At 42.1% G+C, this 22,338-nt stretch overlaps 1 protein-coding gene across 11 annotated transcripts in view; it reads right to left on the reverse strand.

Moving 5' to 3' along the window:
• Nucleotides 1-22,338, reverse strand: part of tnip1 (TNFAIP3 interacting protein 1) — a 46,616-nt gene that overhangs the window by 19,189 nt on the left and 5,089 nt on the right. For 6 of the 11 annotated variants that reach the window (XM_079582303.1, XM_079582311.1, XM_079582307.1 and 3 more), the window contains exons 1-5: nt 14,589-14,690; nt 9,140-9,306; nt 6,685-6,846; nt 3,856-3,941; nt 3,718-3,777 (exon numbers count right to left, since the gene is read on the reverse strand). In XM_079582303.1, coding sequence (XP_079438429.1) covers nt 3,718-3,777; nt 3,856-3,941; nt 6,685-6,846; nt 9,140-9,266 — 435 coding nt within the window. In that variant the 5' untranslated portion in view covers nt 9,267-9,306; nt 14,589-14,690. Of the gene's footprint in view, nt 1-3,717; nt 3,778-3,855; nt 3,942-6,684; nt 6,847-9,139; nt 9,307-14,118; nt 14,546-14,588; nt 14,691-16,967; nt 17,026-22,338 lie in introns of those variants that run through there. The other 5 variants (XM_079582309.1, XM_079582308.1, XM_079582306.1 and 2 more) reach the window with 4 other exon arrangements.

Consider the following 22,338-nt stretch of genomic DNA (forward strand, 5'->3'; position numbering starts at 1 on the left):
AGGCATTTGCCTCTTCACATAACGTTAGTGTCTGTCCAGAGAGGAGAGAGGAGTTAATCAGAAAGGAGAGAGTTGCATAAAACTCCCATTATCTCCTGCTCAAAAACTAGCCTCTGTTTAGCTTGGATTTCCGAGGCACGTAGAATACGCTGTGGTGCTACAAATATCATGAAAAATGGTCTGGATTGTTGGCTCTCAATGTGTTAAAAGGGAAGCCTACTTTACTCAAACAAATGTAAATAAGTAAAGTAACCAATTACTAACCGATCTGCTGAGAAAAAATAAATGTCTATAAACCATCATTACATTTGAGCTTTGTGCTCGCATCGGCGAGGACTTTAAGGCAAGGCAAGTTTATTTGTAGAGCACAATTCATACACAAGGCAATTCAAAGTGCTTCACAGTTGCATAAATACAAGAAAGCAAATAGAATCAATAAAAACATCAACGTAAAACTAATCAATTACAGTAAGAGGCAAGAGTGCAGATAAAATACTTTCAGTTATATGCATTTTTAAGTCTTGTTAAGATTCGCTCTGTCTTGAGCACTATTTCTGTCTTGAGCACTATTTTTTCTTGCTCGTTCACACAAAGTTATCTAACCTCTGTTTTGTCGCTCCTTCTCCTCTGGACATCAACATAAAATTAATCAATTACAGTAAAAGGCAAGAGTGCAGATAAAATACTTTCAGTCATATGCACGGGCAAAAAGAACTGTTTTCAGCCTGGATTTGAACATTGTCAGAGTTTTAAGGAAACAGTGGTATTGGTGAATCCCGAAAATATACTGTACAAAACTGCACTGCAACAATAAAGAGATAAAACAAACATAGGTCAAAGTCGAACAGCTTCAATTTCAAAACATTATCAGCAAAATAATGAAATATGTAAAGATAAACAAATAAAATGAAAAGAATAATGGTGCGTCTTTAAAACTTACACGAGATCAGACGCGTTTTCTTCCACAGCGGATCATCTACGTGCGTCTTTACCTTCGCAACGCACTTCTGACTAACCCAGATCTGAGGCGATCGCGCCGCGCTGTCTAAAAATAATAATTAATGACATTCTGCAGCTGATCTGAAACCGGTCCGTCCCGTTTCGCAGTTTAAAAAAACATGCCCCAGAGGGAGTGGAAGATTACTCCACACACGAGCTCTCTGACCTCATTCTTCATCAGTCAGTTTCATTTACGGAGCCCTGCGTGTGCACATGGGCGTGTCCAGGTCACCCGTCCTGAGCCGCCGCCGTCTCCCACAAAGGAAATGACCATATTTGGATCACAGCGTCATCGGGGTTGAACTGCAGATTTTTTTAGTTTTTGGCTCATATCTCAGTCATTACTGGAAGAATCCACATGAATCCAAAACTGTCTCAAAGTGGATCGTCTCCTCTCTCAACGTTGATCCAGAAGTGTGAGATGTGATCAGTGCATTCCCCGCGCTTTACTCAGTCTGTGAATCAGAGAAAGGCGATCCTGGACTTTCCCCACGGTGACTCGCGCTCCCTGCAGCCGTTTAGTCACCAAACACTGTTCTCGAGGGGCCGAGGGGAGGCCGAGGAGACGCCGAGGAGAGGCCGAGGAGAGGCCGAGGGGAGGCAGCGGAGAGGCAGCGGAGAGGCCGAGGAGAGGCCGAGGAGAGGCCGAGGAGAAGCCGAGGAGAGGCAGAGGAGAGGCCGAGGAGAGGCCGAGGAGAGGCCGAGGAGAGGCCGAGGAGAGGCAGAGGAGAGGCCAAGGGGAGGCAGAGGGGAGGCCAAGGAGAGGCCGAGGAGAGGCAGAGGAGACGCCGAGGAGAGGCCGAGGAGAGGCAAAGGAGAGGCAGAGGAGACGCCAAGGAGAGGCTGAGGAGAGGCCGAGGAGAGGCAGAGGAGAGGCCAAGGGGAGGCAGAGGGGAGGCCAAGGAGAGGCCGAGGAGAGGCAGAGGAGACGCCGAGGAGAGGCAGAGGAGAGGCAGAGGAGAGGCCAAGGGGAGGCAGAGGGGAGGCCAAGGAGAGGCCGAGGAGAGGCAGAGGAGAGGCAGAGGAGAGGCAGAGGAGACGCCGAGGAGAGGCCGAGGACAGGCCGAGGAGAGGCGGAGGAGAGGCTGAGGAGAGGCCGAGGAGAGGCCGAGGACAGGCCGAGGACAGGCCGAGGAGAGGCCGAGGAGACGCCGAGGAGAGGCCGAGGAGAGGCCGAGGAGAGGCCGAGGAGAGGCCGAGGAGAGGCCGCGGAGAGGCCGAGGAGAGGCCGAGGAGAGGTAGAGGAGAGGCAGAGGAGAGGCCGAGGAGAGGCAGAGGAGAGGCAGAGGAGAGGCCGAGGAGAGGCCGAGGAGAGGCCGAGGAGAGGCCGAGGAGAGGCCGAGGAGAGGTAGAGGAGAGGCAGAGGAGAGGCCGAGGAGAGGCAGAGGAGAGGCAGAGGAGAGGCCGAGGAGAGGCCGAGGAGAGGCAGAGGAGAGGCCGAGGAGAGGCCGAGGAGAGGCCGAGGAGAGGCCGAGGAGAGGCCGAGGAGAGGCCGAGGAGAGGCCGAGGAGAGGCCGAGGAGAGGTAGAGGAGAGGCCGAGGAGAGGCCGAGGAGACGCCGAGGAGAGGCCGAGGAGACGCCGAGGAGAGGTAGAGGAGAGGCAGAGGAGAGGTAGAGGAGAGGCCGAGGAGAGGCCGAGGAGAGGCCGAGGAGAGGCAGAGGAGAGGCAGAGGAGAGGCCGAGGAGAGGCCGAGGAGACGCCGAGGAGAGGTAGAGGAGAGGCAGAGGAGAGGCAGAGGAGAGGCCGAGGAGAGGCCGAGGAGAGGCCGAGGAGAGGCCGAGGAGACGCCGAGGAGAGGTTGACCTAGTGGGACAAGGCCTCATGGAAGGCCCAGGACACGCTGGTGGGACTATGTCTCCGAGCTGGCCTGGTGTTGCCTCGGGACCCCCCCGGAACAGCTGGAGGAGGTGTGTGAGGATCGGGAAGTCTGGGCATCTCTGCTGAGACTGCTGCCCCCGCGACCCGGCCCCGGATAAAGCGGAAGAAAATGGATGGATCGTCTAATTTAGAGCATGTCTATTTTAACATGTATTTGCAATGATGCCGCAGCTACTTGTCTTTAGTCTTTCTCTCTAAAGCAGAGGCGCTACAGGCCGGGACCAGCACCGACTGCAGTGCTGCTGCTGCTGAGAAGGTGATCGGCTCTGAGCTCCGTCTCTCCAGGACCGGTTCACCTCCAGGACCCGGAGCGATATGGGTCGGATCACAGCTGACCCTTCTCACTCTGGACATGGACTATACACCCCTCTCCCCTCAGGCAGGAGGCTACGGTCCACTCCCACCCATACCTCCCGCCATGAACAGTTTTTTGCCCTCCGCCATCAGACTCATGAATAACAAGACCCAAAAAGTTACAGACTCGTGAATGTAATACGTTTCATGTTGCACGATTGACCGAAAAAAAATCCTAGTTGTGAACCTGTTCATAACCACGGCAATAAAACCAATTCAGATTCAGATTGAAAAGAACCATCTCATAAAATATAGAACCTTACAAGTACCACAAGACCTAGATTAAAGATACAATCAGGACTAAACTGGATTAAAAAAAAGTATGGCTAAACCGGGTGCAAACCAAAATTCTACCGAAGAAGAATTAACTCAAACTCAGCATCTTTCTACCCAGACTATATTTCTAATCTTAATTATTCTCACCATGAACAAAGAGAAACCAAAAGGGTCGAAAGTACTCTGAAAGTATTCTGGAAGTACGTACGGTTAAGGCATCTGCCGTCTTGCCCTCCATGTTGACCACTTCGAACTCTGACAAGGCCTCCTGTTGATCAGAGCAGACGTCTCATCTAAGTACAGTGATCTGGTTAATGGTTGAGTGTTCAGTAGCTTTCGGACTCACAATGGGCTTCTCCGGCTGCAGAGTCTTCCCTAAACAGATGGTCTGGTCGTCCTTCTGCTCTGAGGTGTTGTGGAGACACACTTTAGCTGCAATAAACAAGCGCAGTTAATGCCATGACACTTGGAAAGGTTCGACGTCTATAAATGTCTACAAGTCTTTAGAAAACAGACAAGAGGGGACGGATGGACGGCATATTAGACACTGATGATCTATAAAGTGACAAAAGTCCCTCTAGGAAAGCCTTTTAGTCGGGGATTTTATTCTGTGAAACCACTAATGACATCAGTCCAAAGGTGTTCGGTATCGGTGATGCAGTCCGCCTTCAGGGGGGCTCAGTATGACAAGAGAGACCGCTCGATTTGAAGAACGGCTGCGCAATAAAGAAAACAATCTACAAACAGTTTGGAAACGCTTTTGTATGTGTTGGTTTTTCTTTTATTTCGAGGCTTTTAACATTGTAGATTAGTCTTCTACAAAGAAGTTGAAATAGATGCTTCAAAACAGCCGCTTTGCACTTTTGACATTTGCTTGAGCTTCACGATGCCGTTAAAGAAATGGTTTTGACTTCACAAACTGTTAAACCATTTCAGCGACGACTTTATGAAGCTTATTAAAGGGATATTTCAGGATTTTTGACATAGGGCCTCATTTCCTAGTTATCCGGAGTGTTGCTGATTTCTGGAGATGTTTTGTAATTCATGCAGTTCTTATATTTGAAGAGTGTCGTGGCGCTAGGCTAGTGTAAGGCTAGTGCATGTCTATGGTATCAGCTAGCCTGCATTAAAAACAGTCTGACCCGCTCCTCAGAGCACCTGAGGCAAATCACTTATAACACCAGACTAACCAGATAAATGTCTGTGTCCATGGAATAATTTTTGGAATATAACTGACCTTGCATCACATGGACTACTTTCTAGCAGATCACTCCGCCGCTGCGTAGCTTATACAACCACAAAGCTGATGCTGCTCAATTATAAGTTATTTCAAATGCAAAAATTACTCTATGAATACAGACATTTACAGTGGGGCAAAAAAGTATTTAGTCAGCCACCAATTGTGCAAGTTCTCCCACTTAAAATAATGACAGAGGTCTGTAATTTTCATCATAGGTACACTTCAACTGTGAGAGACAGAATGTGGAAAAAAAAAAATCCAGGAATTCACATTGTAGGATTTTTAAAGAATTTATTTGTAAATTATGGTGGAAAATAAGTATTTGGTCAATAACACAAATTCAACTCAATACTTTGTAATATAACCTTTGTTGGCAATAACAGAGGTCAAACGATTTCTATAGGTCTGTACCAGGTTTGCACACACAGTAGCTGGTATTTTGGCCCATTCCTCCATGCAGATCTTCTCGAGAGCAGTGATGTTTTGGGGCTGTCGCCGAGCAACTTTCAACTCCCTCCACAGATTTTCTATGGGGTTGAGGTCTGGAGACTGGCTAGGCCACTCCAGGACTTTCAGATGCTTCTTACGGAGCCACTCCTTCGTTGCCCGGGCGGTGTGTTTGGGATCATTGTCATGCTGGAAGACCCAGCCACGTTTCATCTTCAAAGCTCTCACTGATGGAAGGAGGTTTTGGCTCAAAATCTCACGATACATGGCCCCATTCATTCTTTCCTTAACACGGATCAGTCGTCCTGTCTCCTTAGCAGAAAAACAGCCCCAAAGCATGATGTTTCCACCCCCATGCTTCACAGTAGGTATGGTGTTCTTGGGATGCAACTCAGTATTCTTCTTCCAAACAAACACGACGAGTTGAGTTTATACCACAAAGTTCTACTTTGGTTTCATCTGACCACATGACATTCTCCCAATCCTCTGCTGTATCATCCATGTGTTCTCTGGCAAACCTCAGACGGGCCTGGACATGCTCTGGCTTAAGCAGGGGGACACGTCTGGGATTCCCTGTCGTTGTAGTGTGTTACTGATGATAACCTTTGTTACTTTGGTCCCAGCTCTCTGCAGGTCATTCACCAGGTCCCCCGTGTGGTTCTGGGATTTTTGCTCACCGTTCTCATGATCATTTTGACCCCACGGGATGAGATCTTGTGTGGAGCCCCAGATCGAGGGAGATTATCAGTGGTCTTGTATGTCTTCCATTTTCTGATAATTGCTCCCACAGTTGATTTTTTCACACCAAGCTGCTTGCCTATTGTAGATTCACTCTTCCCAGTCTGGTGCAGGTCTACAATTCTTTTCCTGGCGTCCTTCGACAGCTCTTTGGTCTTGGCCATAGTGGAGTTTGGAGTCTGACTGTTTGAGGCTGTGGACAGGTGTCTTTTATACAGATAACCAGTTCAAACAGGTGCCATTAATACAGGTAACGAGTGGAGGACAGAAGAGCTTCTTAAAGAAGAAGTTACAGGTCTGTGAGAGCCAGAGATCTTCCTTGTTTGAAGTGACCAAATACTTATTTTCCACCATAATTTACAAATACATTCTTTAAAAATCCTACAATGTGAATTCCTGGATTATTTTTTTTTCACATTCTGTCTCTCACAGTTGAAGTGTACCTATGATGAAAATCACAGACCTCTGTCATTATTTTAAGTGGGAGAACTTGCACAATTGGTGGCTGACTAAATACTTTTTTGCCCCACTGTAGCTGCTAAACATGCATATTCAGCTCCCCCTGCTGTCACTGTTCAACACTGACATATTTATTTGTATTATTATATATTATATACAGACTCAGTTCCCCCACTGTGCACATTCTAAACATGTCCGAAGTCATAACGTGTGAGAGAAGACAGATGATATAAATGAACTGCTAAGGTCTAAGTTTGTGGTTAGACACTTGTATTCTGTAGCGCGTCAGACCTAAACATGCCGTACCCAGTCCATCCGTGTGCATGGGCCCGCCCCCCGTGCACAGACTGGCCGCGATGCTGTTGGACTTGAGAGCCTCGTTGTCCCGCACCAGCTCCTCCACTCTCTGCCTCAGGCGGGACGCTTCTGTCTGCGACTCCTCCAGCAAGTCCCCTACAACGACAGAAAGCATGTTTGTCAGGACATTTAAAAAATATACACACACACACACATAACCAGCCATCTTCACAATGGTCTCAGACGTTTTTATAGATTTCTCTGAAGGGGAATAAGGTCACAGAATGATGTCCTCAGATTGGATGAGGTGGCACGATGACGTCGTCTTTCCTCGTCCTTGCCAGACCAGTCTGAAACTGGAATTTTCCATTACAACACAGAATTAATTAACGTATGTCTGATCCTTTGACCACAAAACAAAGAACACAACCGTAAAATGTGTATACAGAGCCTCACTCAAGCCAGGCCATAAACATGAACAGGTCCTTCTTGAAACTTTACACACAATAATTAAAGACGCTCTCGCAAAATAGTATTCATTTTATTTTCTAAAGGTGGATCAAGGACTGACAGACTGGAATCCGCATTCATGACTAGACTCAAGGTTCATTGTTTTTTTTATTGTCTCTGTAGATTAATCTGTCTTCTGCTTTTGTCCCAATCCTTCCAACGCTGTTCAAGCAGCCTGTACGTAGCACAGAGAGACCCAGGGCATGAGCCAGGCTAGCAGGCACCTAGCTGGAGGACTAAAATATTGTACATGTTTTAGGTTGACACAAACCCCACACACGAGGAGAACCTGTTCCGGACAGAAAGGCCAGACAGGGTCCAGAAATCAATCCCAGGACGTTCTTATTTTGAAGAGTAGGGCCATTAAACTATGCCAGTATGTTATTGGTAAAAAAAAAAATGTTTTTGCTAATAACATACTACTAGGGGAGAAAAAAAAGGAAAAAAAATGTAGGTACTACTGGTATCAGAAAACAGACACCGAGTTTTGAGCCTGTTGGTCCAGAACAGCACTAAAGAAAGTAGAGCTGGGAGATATAATAATATTTAATGTATTATATTTGAAAAGGTAAAGATAAACACAAAAGACAATAATGCACTCATTTGTGAAGTGCTTTTCTTATCTATATGACATTAATTTAGCATTTTTGTAGATATATAGTTTAATATATGGAAAAGGGAAAAGCTAAAGCCCAAGTCATATTCCTTTGTTCCTCATCATGTCAGCTTTCTTTGTTCTCAATTTCATTAATCTGTGACTCTGTATGTGACCACAGCACTACTTTGGAGAGAATCACAAAGTTCCATCTGAAGCCGTCCGGTTAAAGTGTTTTTTGGGTCCCGGGGCCGAGTTGCAATGGGGGGTCCCCACTGGTAATGACCCAGGGTATACTCTATTCAAAGATACTAGTTTGGAAAAGGGAGCAAAAATGTGCCTGAGGGGGGGTCTGGCTCCCGGACTAACATGGCCCAAAAATAAAATGACAATTACGATTTCATTTGAAACGAACTTTAAAAAGTCTCCTGATCTTTCATATGAAGAAAACTGCTCATCAATATTTCACAATGTTGCTACAATTAGGCACATTAACAAAACAACACTTTATTTTATTTTTTTTATATTCCTCGTCTGCTCTCAAAAGTAAAACCTCTTAATAAGCCATGGAGTTTTCAAAAGTGTTTTCGTTTTATCGTCTTCATGCCTCTGCTGTGATTGACAACGGTCTCCATGGAGACTCAAGGGAAAGGGGCGGAGTTAAATGGTCGCTCAGAGCAGAGTGAGAGAAAGGCACAGGAGCAGAAACTCCACTGTCCTCTTTAAACACAACACATTGGCCTTTGTGAAGCAGCAGATCGTCAGAAAGTCTAAGGAGCGACTGAAATGCTGATAAATTGATTAAATTGACTCGATTTTACGATTTAACCATTTTCCAAATCAGCATGAATGAATTCAATTTATCGACCAGCACTAAAAGAAAGTTACTCGGTAGTTTCAGCTCAAATAAATACAAATCTAGAAGAAATAGTCTTTTAACATTAACATTATTTTTCCGTTTTATGGTTCTTGATCCTAATGACAAATATTATGATAAATATTTGCATAGGTATCAAAATAAGTATAGTTCAGGTATCGGTATCTTAAATCAGGCGTCTTACCGACCCTTGGCACAAGCGCTAAACACTGAGCCACCATGGTCAGCACTGGCTCTCCTCAGGGATGTGTCCTTTACCCCATGTTCTTCTCGGCCTTTCTACTCCACAACTGCAGCACCTCTGGCCACAAGAACAAGTTCATAAACGACATGACTTTGAACTCATCTCAGAGTCTACAGTTTTACATAAAGTCCACCCCTCACCGCCCTCAGTGTTTCATCCCGGGCACGTTTTTAAAACACCGGTGTCTGAGTGCAAAGGCCTCACCAGTGCGCGTGACCCTCACCTAAGCTCTTGAGGCCCTTCATCCTCTCGCGCAGCATGCTGTTCTCCTCCAGCAGCTGCCTGTAGCTCTGCTCTTTGGGGTCGCTCCCGCCGGGGTCATAGATGCGGTACGGACCCTTCCCCTCCATGGCCACGGCTCACTGTCTGCACATCGCCCGCTCCACGCAACTGCAAACACAATGGGGAACACAATCACAAAATTTACTGGAGGAAAAAGCATATATTTCATTCACAGGCTACTTCAGTTTGATGTTTTTTAAATTATAAAACAAACAACATATTTCCTGTCAATAGGTGACCAAGAGTTAGGGGGAAAGTTAATGAGAATCTACAGCACAATTCAAAGCAGTAGTTGAACTTTCAAAACAAATTGACATACGCAAAGCTAACAGGATGCAAAGGGAAGAACCAGAACCATTACCAGGAAAAAGTCAATTATGAAAGCGGACGTTAATTCCTGTCAAATGGCCCCGATTTATACATCCTTACTCAAGTAGCAGAGATGACAGTTTACCAAAGTCTGTGTAGTTAGTCTGATATTAATCCTGAAAAGAACTATTGCATATTCATTTAAAGTTCAGACAAATGTAATATTTGCAAAGCAGTCCATTTGTTGAGACACACATCTGTTTAACATATTTAACTAAACATATTGAAGAAATTATTTAATCAAACTTGTAATATAAGATCCTGGGAATCAGTCAGTGGAGGAAGAAGTACTCAATATTCTTACTGAAGTAAAAGTACAGATACAGGACCAAACATGTACCTAAGTAAAAGTAAATCTGAAAAAATGTTTACTTAAGAAAAAGTGTAAGAGTTTAATGTGCAGGATTTTTGTTTTTATTATTTGACTCAAACCAGGTCTAAGCGAATAAACCACTAACTCGGGTCAAAAACAGGAGCTAAATCAGTTGAAAACCCGGACTAAGCTAGGTCTAAACCAGGTTTTGACCAGGTCTAAAGGAGTAAACCACTAAACCAGGGGTGTCCAAACTTTTTTCATGGGGGGCCACATATTGGAGCGTACACGGGGTAAAGGGCCATGGGTCGGTGGTTAGTTCCACGAAACCTTCGAGTAGCAGAGGTTTAAATTGTGCCTCATGCCTTTATTTATGCTTAAAACCTTAATGCCAGCTCTGTCTCACAATAAAATGTTAGTTGCTGGGTTAGAATTGTGTAGAATTATTACATATTAATTAAAAAGAACCATCTCTGATAATGTGAACCGATTCAGCAAGCAGCCTGAGGGCCACCAAAAATTGGTCTGAGGGCCACATTTGGCCCGCGGGCCGCACTTTGGACACCCCTGCACTAAACCAAGTCTAAACTAAGACTAAGCCAGTTCATCGTTGAGGTCACTTTGAAAATAAAATACTTCTACTTTTAAAGCAATTTAAAAATGTAGTGAAGTAAAAGCAAAAAGTATTCATCATAACATGTACTTAAGTAAAAGTACCAATAATTTGTACTTTTTACTTTGCTACTTTCCACCACTGGAATCAGTTATCATATATTAAGCCTGCACAGAGAAAGTCACACTTTATACCAGCCAGTCCACTCGACAGTCGGTCAAACTGACATTTCTGGTTGAGCTTGTTATAAATATAGCGACACAAAGAAACACTATACGTGGTTACGGGGGACGTTAAAAACAAATATTCTGCTTAAAAACCTAAAAGGCAAAAGTAACTTCGAGATCTAAAAGCATAAAACTAATGTGGGGTTGAATTAGAGAAACTGTGATAAACTTATTAACCAGGTCTATGTGGATTTACAGCTGAGGTTTGGACAATTGATCTTTCATGACTTTAATTTAGCCAGAAAAGTCCCATTGAGTTTTCAGAATCTCTTGCCAGGAGGACCTATTTTACATGTTTTGGAGCTAAGATAAGATAAGCCTTTATTGATCTCACAATGGAGAAATGTACTTGTTACATTCAGCTCTTAGAAACTCTCAGGGTGCAAATTTAAATAGCAAATAGTGGCATCTTATATACAATGAGTACTAAGGACAAAACATATAAACAGTAAATAACGTAACCAGACTGTAACAAAAAAGTTAAAGTCAGTGTGAGCAGTGCAGGTTTATAATCCTAAGGGGAAGCCAGGGCAGGTGGAGAAAACCTGCACAGACACAGGAAGGCCCGGGAATCAAACCTAGGACCTTGTTGCTGTGATGTGAGAGAGTTAAAGCAGTACTTAGTAACTCTTCCCTCTAGAGGCCATAAGCGCAACTGCAGGTGTAGTAGCAAGTTACGATTTTTTAACTTATTAAATGTCTTGGAGAGTAAATACTACACTGGCAGGAAAGGCGAAGGGACAGAGGGTTACTGTGCATCCAATTACACAATGGAAATATTTTTTTTCACTCAAACTTGGCTGTAAATGCTGTTTAAAGTGACGCTAGCCCGCAGTTAGCTTTGCCCGTTAGCCTGTTAGCTTCTTCTTCGTGATTCCATTAGTGTGTATTGCTTTCTCCGGACCGGGGGCAGTCAAGTTGCAAACATGGTTTTCTGGCCAGAGACACCAGGGGGAGATGAAAGACCCTCCAGTCATCCCATAAACACTTGTATTACCCCCACAGGGACTACGAAAAGGATTTATTAAGGTAAACACGTTACTTAGTACTGCTTTAATCCTGCAACATTGTGTCACGCAGCTTTAATTCAAAGATTCAAAAAAGATTCAAAGTGCAACACTTACTATCAAAAATCAACCACAATCAATCCTCCACTGTGACAGCCTTATATTTATGCAAACCAACAAAACTTAAAGGCCCTAGACCTGATTTTTTTTATTGCAAACAATGAATTTAAAATGTTAGTTGTGGCCAAACTCATTCGTAACTTTCCTAATGTATTTTGTAGCATCCAAATTATTTACAGGGACAAGTTCACAGGCACATTTCACACTTTGCAGGGCCACTTTCACTAAAATGTTCATGAAATTGATGAAAAAAATGAAAAATGTTTCATAATTTGGTGCCGTTTTCCCCACAAGTGTTTGAGTTTACATTCCACCAAAGGAGGATAAAATTATTTTCATTCCATTTCTTGAAGTAAAATCAGGTACAGCTCCTTTAAGGAATAAACTATTTAAAAAGTGAATTAGCTACATTTGCTTTACAAAGCTTTTACAAACACGATCCTTCTGCTTATCCAGTATAAGGTTCCTGCACAGTTTGCAAAGTGAAAGTCAAGACTTTTTAAGGCCTTTTCAAGACCTGGAATAACAACATTTAAGACTAGGCACTCGAATTTTATAGGCATTAAAGTCAAATTTATACTTGAAATTAAATTAAAACAAAACAAAAAACAATTTTTCTCTGTATAAATTACACAATTTAGAAACAAGAAACTGACCTGATCAATTTTGAAAATAGTTAAGTCGGCCAAATCTAAAGTTACTATTAAAGATTGTTTAGAATGCGGCACCTCCACCCCTAAAAAGGTTTGTGTAATGAACCTCTGATCAGAGTCAGAACAACAACAGTCAAAACGAACCAAAACGGCATTTTCTCTTAAAACTATCTCAGAATTAAACAAACTCTGCAATAAAACTATGCAAAGACTTAAAACGATTTGGCCTGAGTCTGAAACAACATTTTCTGGGAACTCAAACATTAAAGCATTAAAGAAAAGCAACAACTACATTTTACATCTGAGAAGGGTCGGGATGGGTATAGACTATGGAGGATCAAGTTTTTCCTTTGATAAAATGCACTTTTTTAAAATTTATTTCAATAAAATGTAAATACTGTCTGTAAACATTCTGAGCTGTATTGTTTTATGCTTCTTGTAGTGTTTTGCAGTTGTCTGTCTCGTTGATTGCAGATGGAAATTATCTCCGAGAGCTAAAGTCTGGTACAAAGCATCTTTTCATATGCTGATTAATGCTCCTGTACATGTCCCTGTCAAATAAATACAATAAAATAAACATAATATCAAAACAAATGGAAATAATGATCAGGGAGGGATGGAGGAATTTTCCCTCCGGCTACAGCTTCACTTTGAGATACAGATTATGTTTTAGATATTGTTCTACATCTTTTACAATCAGTGTTAACATTGAACATATTTTAATTTAGTTTTAGTGTTTTGATGAAAATGTAATTCAACTTTAGTCTAGTTTTAATCGACTACAATTGCAAAGACTTTAGTCTTTAGACTTTTTAGTCGATTTTGCATTTACAATATTCATTATAATCATATTTAATCTTGTTCCTCTGCTTCATGGAGCTGCTCCTTTACATGAGGCCCTTTCAAACGGTCAATAGAAGTTTGGATGATTTCAGTCTCTCCTTTTCATTTTTATTTTGTCTTATTTTACTAAAACACAGTTTTAGTCTCATGAAAAACTTTAAACTTAGCTTTAGTCCAATTTTAGTCAACAGAAATATCACTTTGACTAAACTTGAGACTAAATATTTTAGTTACACTGATTACAATAACGTATTATTCCAAATAAATGCCTACAAGTTCATGCTTCCTCCATCCATCCAGTTCACTCAAGTTAAAGCACTATATCATTATTATTTCAAATATCACTCAAGATCACACAGATAAGACAAAACTATAAAAGTCCATTTTCATTTTCACTTTTTGTTTTGATTACAAGTCAGGCCCATGTTTATTGGGTAAACTTGAATGTTCACAATACATGAACTATTTACTCTGTGCAGAATTCAATCATATCTGCGCTAAACATTTAAAATAAAGATTAACTTTGCTTCAATGCGTGCACGAGTCACTACACATAAAAAAGCAATATCAATATAGTGCATATTAAGCGTGTAATACGGTTTTATTGAGGGGTGCACGAGTCTGTGATCGCTAATATAATAAGAGGAGGGAGCCGCGTACGTGCAAAGCCACATTTGACGTAAACAACAAGACAATATCGCTTTAAAAGCCACTTCTATGACATGTTTCACCGCTTACACGTTCGCTTTTAGACACAAGGAGCGACAGATCTTACCTTAAATGATCAATGCCCGCACAAATGCCAAACTGGGGAGGCTTTGCCAGTGAGCGCAGACAACAAAAGCAACAATATCAAACTCCACAGCTGCTGCTAACCTCCCGGAGAACAACAAGACGGGGCTAACGCGGCTAAAGGAATGCTAAACAAACAAAAGAAATGTTCCAATCGTTCAGTGCGACCGGGAAATACATCCGAGGGACGGCGACCCGGCGCCCGCACAGCCCGCTCCTGATGGCACCTTGATTGGCTGGAGGAGGCTAATATTAGTTTTCGCTGTTGTCATGCAAATTAGCAGCATCCTCGTTAGCTCGGGGCTAAAGCTAACCCGCAAAGACAGCGCGGAAGCGGGATTTAAGGCGGTGGGTCCGCGGCGGAGCGAGCCCGGTGTGAGAGCCGCGGGGAGGCAGAGCGCAGCCGGGGTTACGGGGGGGATGTGAGCGGGAGGAGCGGGGTTTAAGCGGTACCTTGGTGCCTCGTTCGGCCTCAGCGATCTGTGGCAGGCGGAAGTGGTGAAACGGGGAAATTCCAGCTCGTTTGATGTAAACAGCAAAAGTACGGAAGCCCCGATGGCGTGTGCGTGAAAGGCGAAATAAACTACTATTGTCATTGTCTTTGAATTTTAAAACCCGAGAGCAGTGTCGGGGAGAAGCTAAATACATGTATTTACATTTTAGAATACGGAGTTAGAACACTCATTTTGAGGAACTGTATTCTGGAAGTTACTTTCATTTGAGAGTATTTAGAATACAGTTACTTTCCAAATAGGCAGTGTCTGAGGGCGACACATTGTTTTTGCTATAGAGTTCGGGAATGTCCACAGTTACCATGGAGATCCGCCATCTTTGCAGCTGTTTGCATACATTTCCATAGACTAACATTAGCTAAAAACAGTATAAAAAGTGGAGAAAAAAACCAGTGGAACGACTCTGTTAGCTGCTGAGATACTGCTGGTAAATACATCTAACACACTGTGGTCTCCGAGTGTTTTAATGTGAACAATAACTCCAGTATTTTAACTTTTAAAATCTCCATTAGTTTACAATGGCTGCTAATCCCATAATGCTTAGCGATATGACGTCACATTCCCGAACTTCATTATGCCTCTCCTTATGATAATGTATAAGACGTGCAGAAAACACCCATGGGTTTTCTTGAACATCTCATATGTTTGTGGTTCATTTTCTGCACCTGTGTTGGTTTGAGAGATAAAATAAATGATTAGTTATTTGACAAACTTGATTAAAAAGTCACATCGTTATATAGTCCTATCTGTAACCCTGTTGCCCTGTTTCTAAACTTAGTCTTTTTCCAACTCCTGGCCTTAACCTTTACCAGTTAGAGATTGTCCACATCAAACATACAGTTTGTAGCCGGGACCGTCCCACGGCCTCGTAGACACTTCGTTATCAAGAGAATAGATGCCTGAGCTCAATCATTACATTTTAGCTCCATTTTGCACAACATTAAAAAAGAACTTTTAATGTTGACCTGTTTTTCCTCCTAAAATAAAATACTGCACATGATGCTGTGATCTGTTTTTTGAGTTCCTAATTAATGGTATGTGAGTTGATAAACAGGTGTTCCAATAATCGTAGTCAAAGTATTCAAAGTATTCAGAATACAATACTCTGACTAGACAAAGTAACAGAACACATTACATCCCAACCTCTGCACCTGCTCATGACTACGCCACAAGACATAAAACCCTCTTAAAGGGAAAAATAAGAGCACAGTGCACAAGCTTTAGTATGGCGTGTAAAGGCCCACAAGTTTTTAACGAACTGAACACCAACAGTAACATCTCTGGCCATTTTTAAAAAGAAATTAAAAATCAAGCTTCTAGGAAATTACAGTACACCCCAGCTGATGACCCCTAACAAGACTTAGGTAACTTATGTCTGATAGTAATGTGTACTAGTGTGTGTAAGCATATAATATGTACCCTTTTTAATGTAAAACTGATGCATATCTAAGCTAGTAAAAGTAAGGTAAGGTAGTTTTAAATTTGAGTAGGTAAGGTTAGTCGGTAGGTAATAGGTATTTTAAGGTAATATGTATCTCATGTTATGAATGTATGTTTGTGTTTTTAATATTGTGTCTTATCTTGGGCCCCATATATAAGCGTCAAGGGCGTCACCTTTATACATGCATAATGTGCATTATCATCTATGAATGAATGTGTACATGTTTTTACTGTATAATCGTAATAAACTGAACTGAACTACAAATTACATTTTAAGGCAAGTATTCAGTATTCAGTAACTAATACAATTTCAAAGTATTCTCCCCAACACCGCATCACCACATCCAATAATCCAAAAGTTATCAAAAGTACAAATGCACGCGAGGTATTTGACTTAAAGGTTCCAAGAGGAAGCCACTCAAATAAAATACTCATTAACTTTCGTATTTGCAGAATCCCAGTTCTTCACAGGAACGAGTTTATCGGCACATTTCACAACTTGCAGGGTCATTTTTCACCGAAACGATAGAAAACGACTCCGAAACTTCATGGAATTGACACAAATGTTCTAAAATGTCGGTATTTTCCCACAAATGTCCGAGTTTACAAGATACTTAAGGAGGACAGAACAAAGTCAGGTGTCAGTGCCTTTAACAAAAGTCACTCTCAAAATAAAAACATCTAAATGAGTAAAAAAACAATCTTTTTCTCAAACTCACCTTGAACCAAATCAAAAATAACACAACATGTCTTCAATAAAGCAAATTACTGATCATTTAAAATCCTTAAAACAATGACTTTCGGTTCAGATTAGATTACTATCTTAGATTATCCTGGAAGTCAAAATCAATCAATCAGATGTGTGTTTTTTTGGTCTTACATTCGAAGTGTATCAGCGACCCGATGAGCTGGAAAAGATGAATGAAGAGGTGTTTATCGCGGCACTAAATCTAAACCAGCGTCTGTCTCCCTGAATGACTGCGTGTTCATTGACAAATCGGAGACTTGGGGGTTTCAAGTGTTGCATCACACGTGTGACATGAAAGGAAAGTCAAACCCTCCTCGATCAAACGGTCCGGAGCCGAACACTCACACCTTCCTGCGCTATGGCGAAGTTGTGCAACCATTTAAAACCCAAGAACGAGTGAGCAACGCGTTTGAAATTTCACACATTGCTCAATTTTCACTTGTAAGTGCACGACGTAGTATTTATAGAGCTCACATTTCCAAGCATCGGCGCAGAAATGAGAAAACCGCGCACTTCGATCTGCGGCGAACAGCTGAAGGTTGAGCAATAAGGGAAAGAAAAAAACAAACTGCTCTGTTTTCGGACTTTGACTTTAACCAAAGACAGGTTGTGACACACATATCACAGTTATAAATTATGCATCATTAGTATTTACTATTCAGAAGGTAAGTATTAAAGGGATATTTCAGGATTTTTGACATAGGGCCTCATTTCCTAGTTATCCAGAGTGTTGCTGATTCCTGGAGATTTTTTTTTTTGTAGTTCATGCAGTTCTTATATTTGAAGAGTTACCTGGCACTAGGCTAATGCACGGCTAGCGCATTTCTATGGTATCAGCTAGCCTGCATTAAAAACAGTGTGACCCGCTCCACAGTGCACCTGAGGCAAATCACTTATTACACCAGACTAACCATATAAATGTCTGTGTCAATAGAGTAATGTTTGGAATATAACTGACCCTGCATCACATGAATGATCGTATTTTGAGGGACTATTTTCTAGCAGATCACTCCGCCGCTGCGTAGCTTATACAACCACGAAGCTGATGCTGCTCAAATATAAGTTATTTTAAATGCAAAATGGTTAAAATTACTCTATGGACACAGACATTTATATGGTTAGTCTGGTGTTATAAGTGATTTGCCTCAGGTGCTCTGTGGAGCGGGTCACACTGTTTTTAATGCAGGCTAGCTGATACCATAGAAATGCACTAGCCTTGCACTAGCCTAGCGCCACGAAACTCTTCAAATATAAGAACTGCAGGAACAACAAAAAAAAATCTTCAGAAATCAGCAACACTCTGGATAACTAGGAAATGAGGCCCTATGTCAAAAATCCTGAAACATCCCTTTAATGAACATATATGGGTCTCATGCATGTAAACAAGCCACACCAGATTGTAGCCATGGGTTAATTTCCATCCGTCGTCACCCATGTGCAATTGAGTCACACACATTCTCATTCATCCTGGCCTATTGTACATGTTTTTAGTGGTGGGGGAAACCGGAGTACCCGGAGGAAACCTACGCAGACACGGGGAGAACATGCAAACTCCACACAGAAAGGCCCCGTCCTGGTGGGAATCGAACCCGGGACCTTCTAGCTGTGAAGCACAAGTGCTAACCACTTTACATTTTTTAACGAATGTCTTTTGTGCATTGTCCCTGAACAAAATTAATAAAATTCAAAGTTCAATGTAATAGTAAGTGAGCAGATCCTTTGACAAAGTGCTTTACACAGGTGATGGCAACCTATTATTATAGCCACAGCTGCCCTGGGGTAGAGTGAGGGAAGTGATCCCTCTGACCGCTACCAACAACTTACTCACACAACACATACTTACAAGCCAGTTTGGTTGGTTAAATTTGCAAACTGCAGCATAAAAGGTGATCCATATATTGTAGCTAAATACAGGGTCATTGTATAGGTGCAATGATGACCTCTGCTGGTGCCTTTGGGGAACTGTTGTTTTAATCAGATTAATTGTCAGTGACTCTCCTGGAACCGCCACCTTAACGTGGTGGGGGGGTTTGAGCGCCCGAATGACCCTGGAGCTCTGTTGTCGGAGGCTTCGTGCCCCTGTAGGGTCTCCCAGGACAAACAGGTCCTAGGTGACGGGTCAGACAAAGAGCGGTTCAGAAGCCCGTCATGAGAGACCAACAGGCCCGGCTAGAGCCATGAGGCCGACCTTCTGTGGACCCACCACCTGCAGGAGGAGCCATAGGGGCTGGTGCAATGTGATTCGGGCAGCTTTAACGGCTTCCCCCACGACCCGGAAACGGACAAGTGGAAGAAACTGGATGGATGGATAATTGTCAGTGAAAGGAAGCACAAACTCGGTATTTTCTTCGGTGCAATATAAAAGATCATTCTCACTCTTCCACTCAATCGTTCCAATTGGACCTTTTGTGGCCAATGTTTTGAGAATAACTACCTAAAGTCAAATCAGATGGTGGGAGTGAGTGGAGTTCGCTGCAGCGCAAAAGTGACTAAGAGTTGCACTTTGGGCACCCCTGGGCTAGATGCAAGTTTGACATGTTATACTCACTACTGCCACCTCAGGTCATACGTGTAACTGCAGCTTCTATATTAAGCTCGTGCATGACGGCACTTTGGAATGAACACTTTTCTGAGTGACAGTGCAGGATTTTAGAGGCAGTTGTGGTGAACAGGTCTGAGCTCATTCTACACATTATTACTGGAACATGTAGGGGAGGAAAATACATCATTTTAACATTTTTAAACTCCGTACAGTCCCTTTAAGAGTATGAAGGCTTAAAACTTCCCCTGTGTTTGGAGGAGCTGCTGGACAAAAAGAGAGTTTGGTTCAATTGTGTAACTTCAAACTTTTAGCGATAGATACAGACCCGTTTCTGCCTATAGCAAGTCCTAGGAGAGCTCTCTGTTATCCTGCGTTACCATGGAGCAGCGGCGGACTGGCCATGTGTCCATTCTGGAAGAGCACAGAAGGGCCACTGGCTCGAGGGCCACTAGTCCCGCCTCAATCACGCTTTACCCAAATCTAAAAGCTAAATAGAAAAGCATCAAAATAGCGAGAAAAAGGATGAAAACATGAGAAAAACACGGACAAAAAAACACAACAAAAAATGATAGAAAAAATAATGAAAAATTTAACAAAAATGTGACAAAAACACACAAAAATGGAAGAAAAACTCAACAAAAAAGTGACTAAAATTTAACTGAAATGTAGCAAAAACTCAACAAAAATGTGAAAAAAATTCAACAAAAATGTAGCAAAAACTCAACAAAAAAGTGACAAAAACTCAACAAAAAAGTGACAGAAACTCAACAAAAATGTGAAAAAAATTCAACAAAAATGTGACAAAAACTCAACAAAAATGTGACAAAAATGTGACAAAAACTCAACAAAAATGTGACAAAAATGTGACAAAAACTCAACAAAAATGTGACAAAAATGTAACAAAAACTCAACAAAATGTGACAAAAATTCTACAAAAATGTGAAAAAAAAAAGAAAAGAAAAAAGAAATATACAAAAGGTGACACAACACGGCAACAGCGTGAGGAAAAAGGTCAGTTTTGTGGGTCTTAGCTTTCAAATGAGGTGTTACACAGCCAAAAGAGGACAGCATGCATTTGCTTTAGGCGGGTGGTAAAAGGTTAAAACATGTATTTGTGGAAGTGTCACAATTACGTTAATTTGGGCCAGGCTGGTCAGAGTCCAGGGCTGTTTTTCAGTCCCAGTCCGCCCCTGCCATGGAGACCTCAATGAACTCAAGCTTAAACATAATATAAGGGGGAAAAGATTTGTCAAAATGAGCTAAACTCTGAATATACAGAAGGTGCGTGAACAGAACATGGTGGATTTACAAACGAACAATGAGCAGCAGATCTATAGAGTAAATAGAGCCTGAATAAATAAGGAAGTGCGCAAAGAGAAATGTTACTTGGGAAATTCTCGATTGGCTTTGACGGTAAGAGCGGTAAATACGTCAAATGATAAGAAGTAAAGCGAATGCTAGAGTCTGGCTGGAAATGTTGCAAGAGCCAGATCGGATGTTACGTTTGTGAACAGATCCACAGGGTTTACACAGGCAGAAGTCAGAGCTTATGTTTTTAATGCGAATACTAAATTCTAATGCCGCAAACACTGAAAAAAATCTGCACATATTTCATTTCTTAACGTCTGAGCGCATTTTCTCCAGTTTGGCTTTACCCAAATCTGAAAGCTAAAAGGCGAGGTTGAAACGCAACAAAAAAGTGACAGTATAGAGCAGGGGTGTCCAAGCTTTTTTCCTGTGGGGCCGCATATTGAAGCGTACACAGGGTGAAGGGCCATAGATCGGTGGTTAGTGCCGCAAAACCTTTGACTAGCAGAGGTTTAAATTGTGCCCCACACCTTTATTTCTGCTCAAAACCTTCATGCCAGCTCTGTCTCACAGCAAAAGGTTAGTTGTTAGGTTAGAATTGTGTGAAGTTATTACATTTCAAAGAAAAAGGACTATCTCTGATGATGTGTCCCGATTCAGCAAGAAGGCAAAAATTGGTCTGAGGGCCGCATTTGGCCCCCGGGCCGCACTTTGGACACCCCTGGTATAGAGCAAAGCAAGAAAAAGTGACAAATGTGATAAACACTGCAAAAAAGAAATGAAAAAAAGTGATGCAAAAGTGACAAAAACTCGATGAAAACTCAACAAAAAAAGTGACAAAAATGTGTGCAAAAACATGCCAAAAAAAGAGACAAAAATGCATCAAAAATGTGACAAAAACGCAGCAACAACATGACAGCAAAGGTTCCGATCAGTTTTGTAGGTCTTAGCTTTCAAATGAAATGTTACACTGTCGAGAAGCTTTTAGATTTGGGTAAAGCCTAACTAGACAAGTGAAAGAGAATTGGACTAAAAGGCAAAGATTTGAGAAAAAAAAATGTGGTCAATTTCAGCCAAAACTGCAGCTGAATATATTTTAGACCAGGGGTGCCCAAAGAGGGGCCCGCGAGCCAAATTTGGCCCGAAAACAATTATGCTGGCCCCAGAGGGTGACCTACTTTTGCGTCGTGTATAATCTCTCACATTCATTCTTTAAGGTAAATATGGATGCAGTACACTTTTTGGCCACTAGCGTCAAATTGGGGGCGCTGTTTCGCTCCTTTCGCAAAGTTAAGGAAACACTGTTGTGGTGTCTTGGTGTTTATCAGTCACAGAGCTTTGTAGCATCAGCTTTCCCAATTTTTCCAACTTTTATTGCAAAGGTTGTTACATTAACGAAGGTACATGTTAAAAATAGACTTATAACAGAATTTAAGCTGCACTGACGCTTTCAAAATCATCAAATGTGGCGGTTTCTTTGAGTTAACGAATGAGGTAAAGTCACGGTAGGTGCTATACAGGTGTTGTTGTTGTTTACATGTTGGACTATATTCTTACAATAGATGATTTTGTTCTACTAAAACAGGGATGTCCAAACTACGGCCTAAAAATATAATAGATTTTTTTTTCTTTAATTGAATATACATAAAATAA

The sequence above is a fragment of the Gobius niger genome, assembly GCF_951799975.1.
Source record: "Gobius niger genome assembly, chromosome: 24".
NCBI lineage: Eukaryota > Metazoa > Chordata > Actinopteri > Gobiiformes > Gobiidae > Gobius > Gobius niger.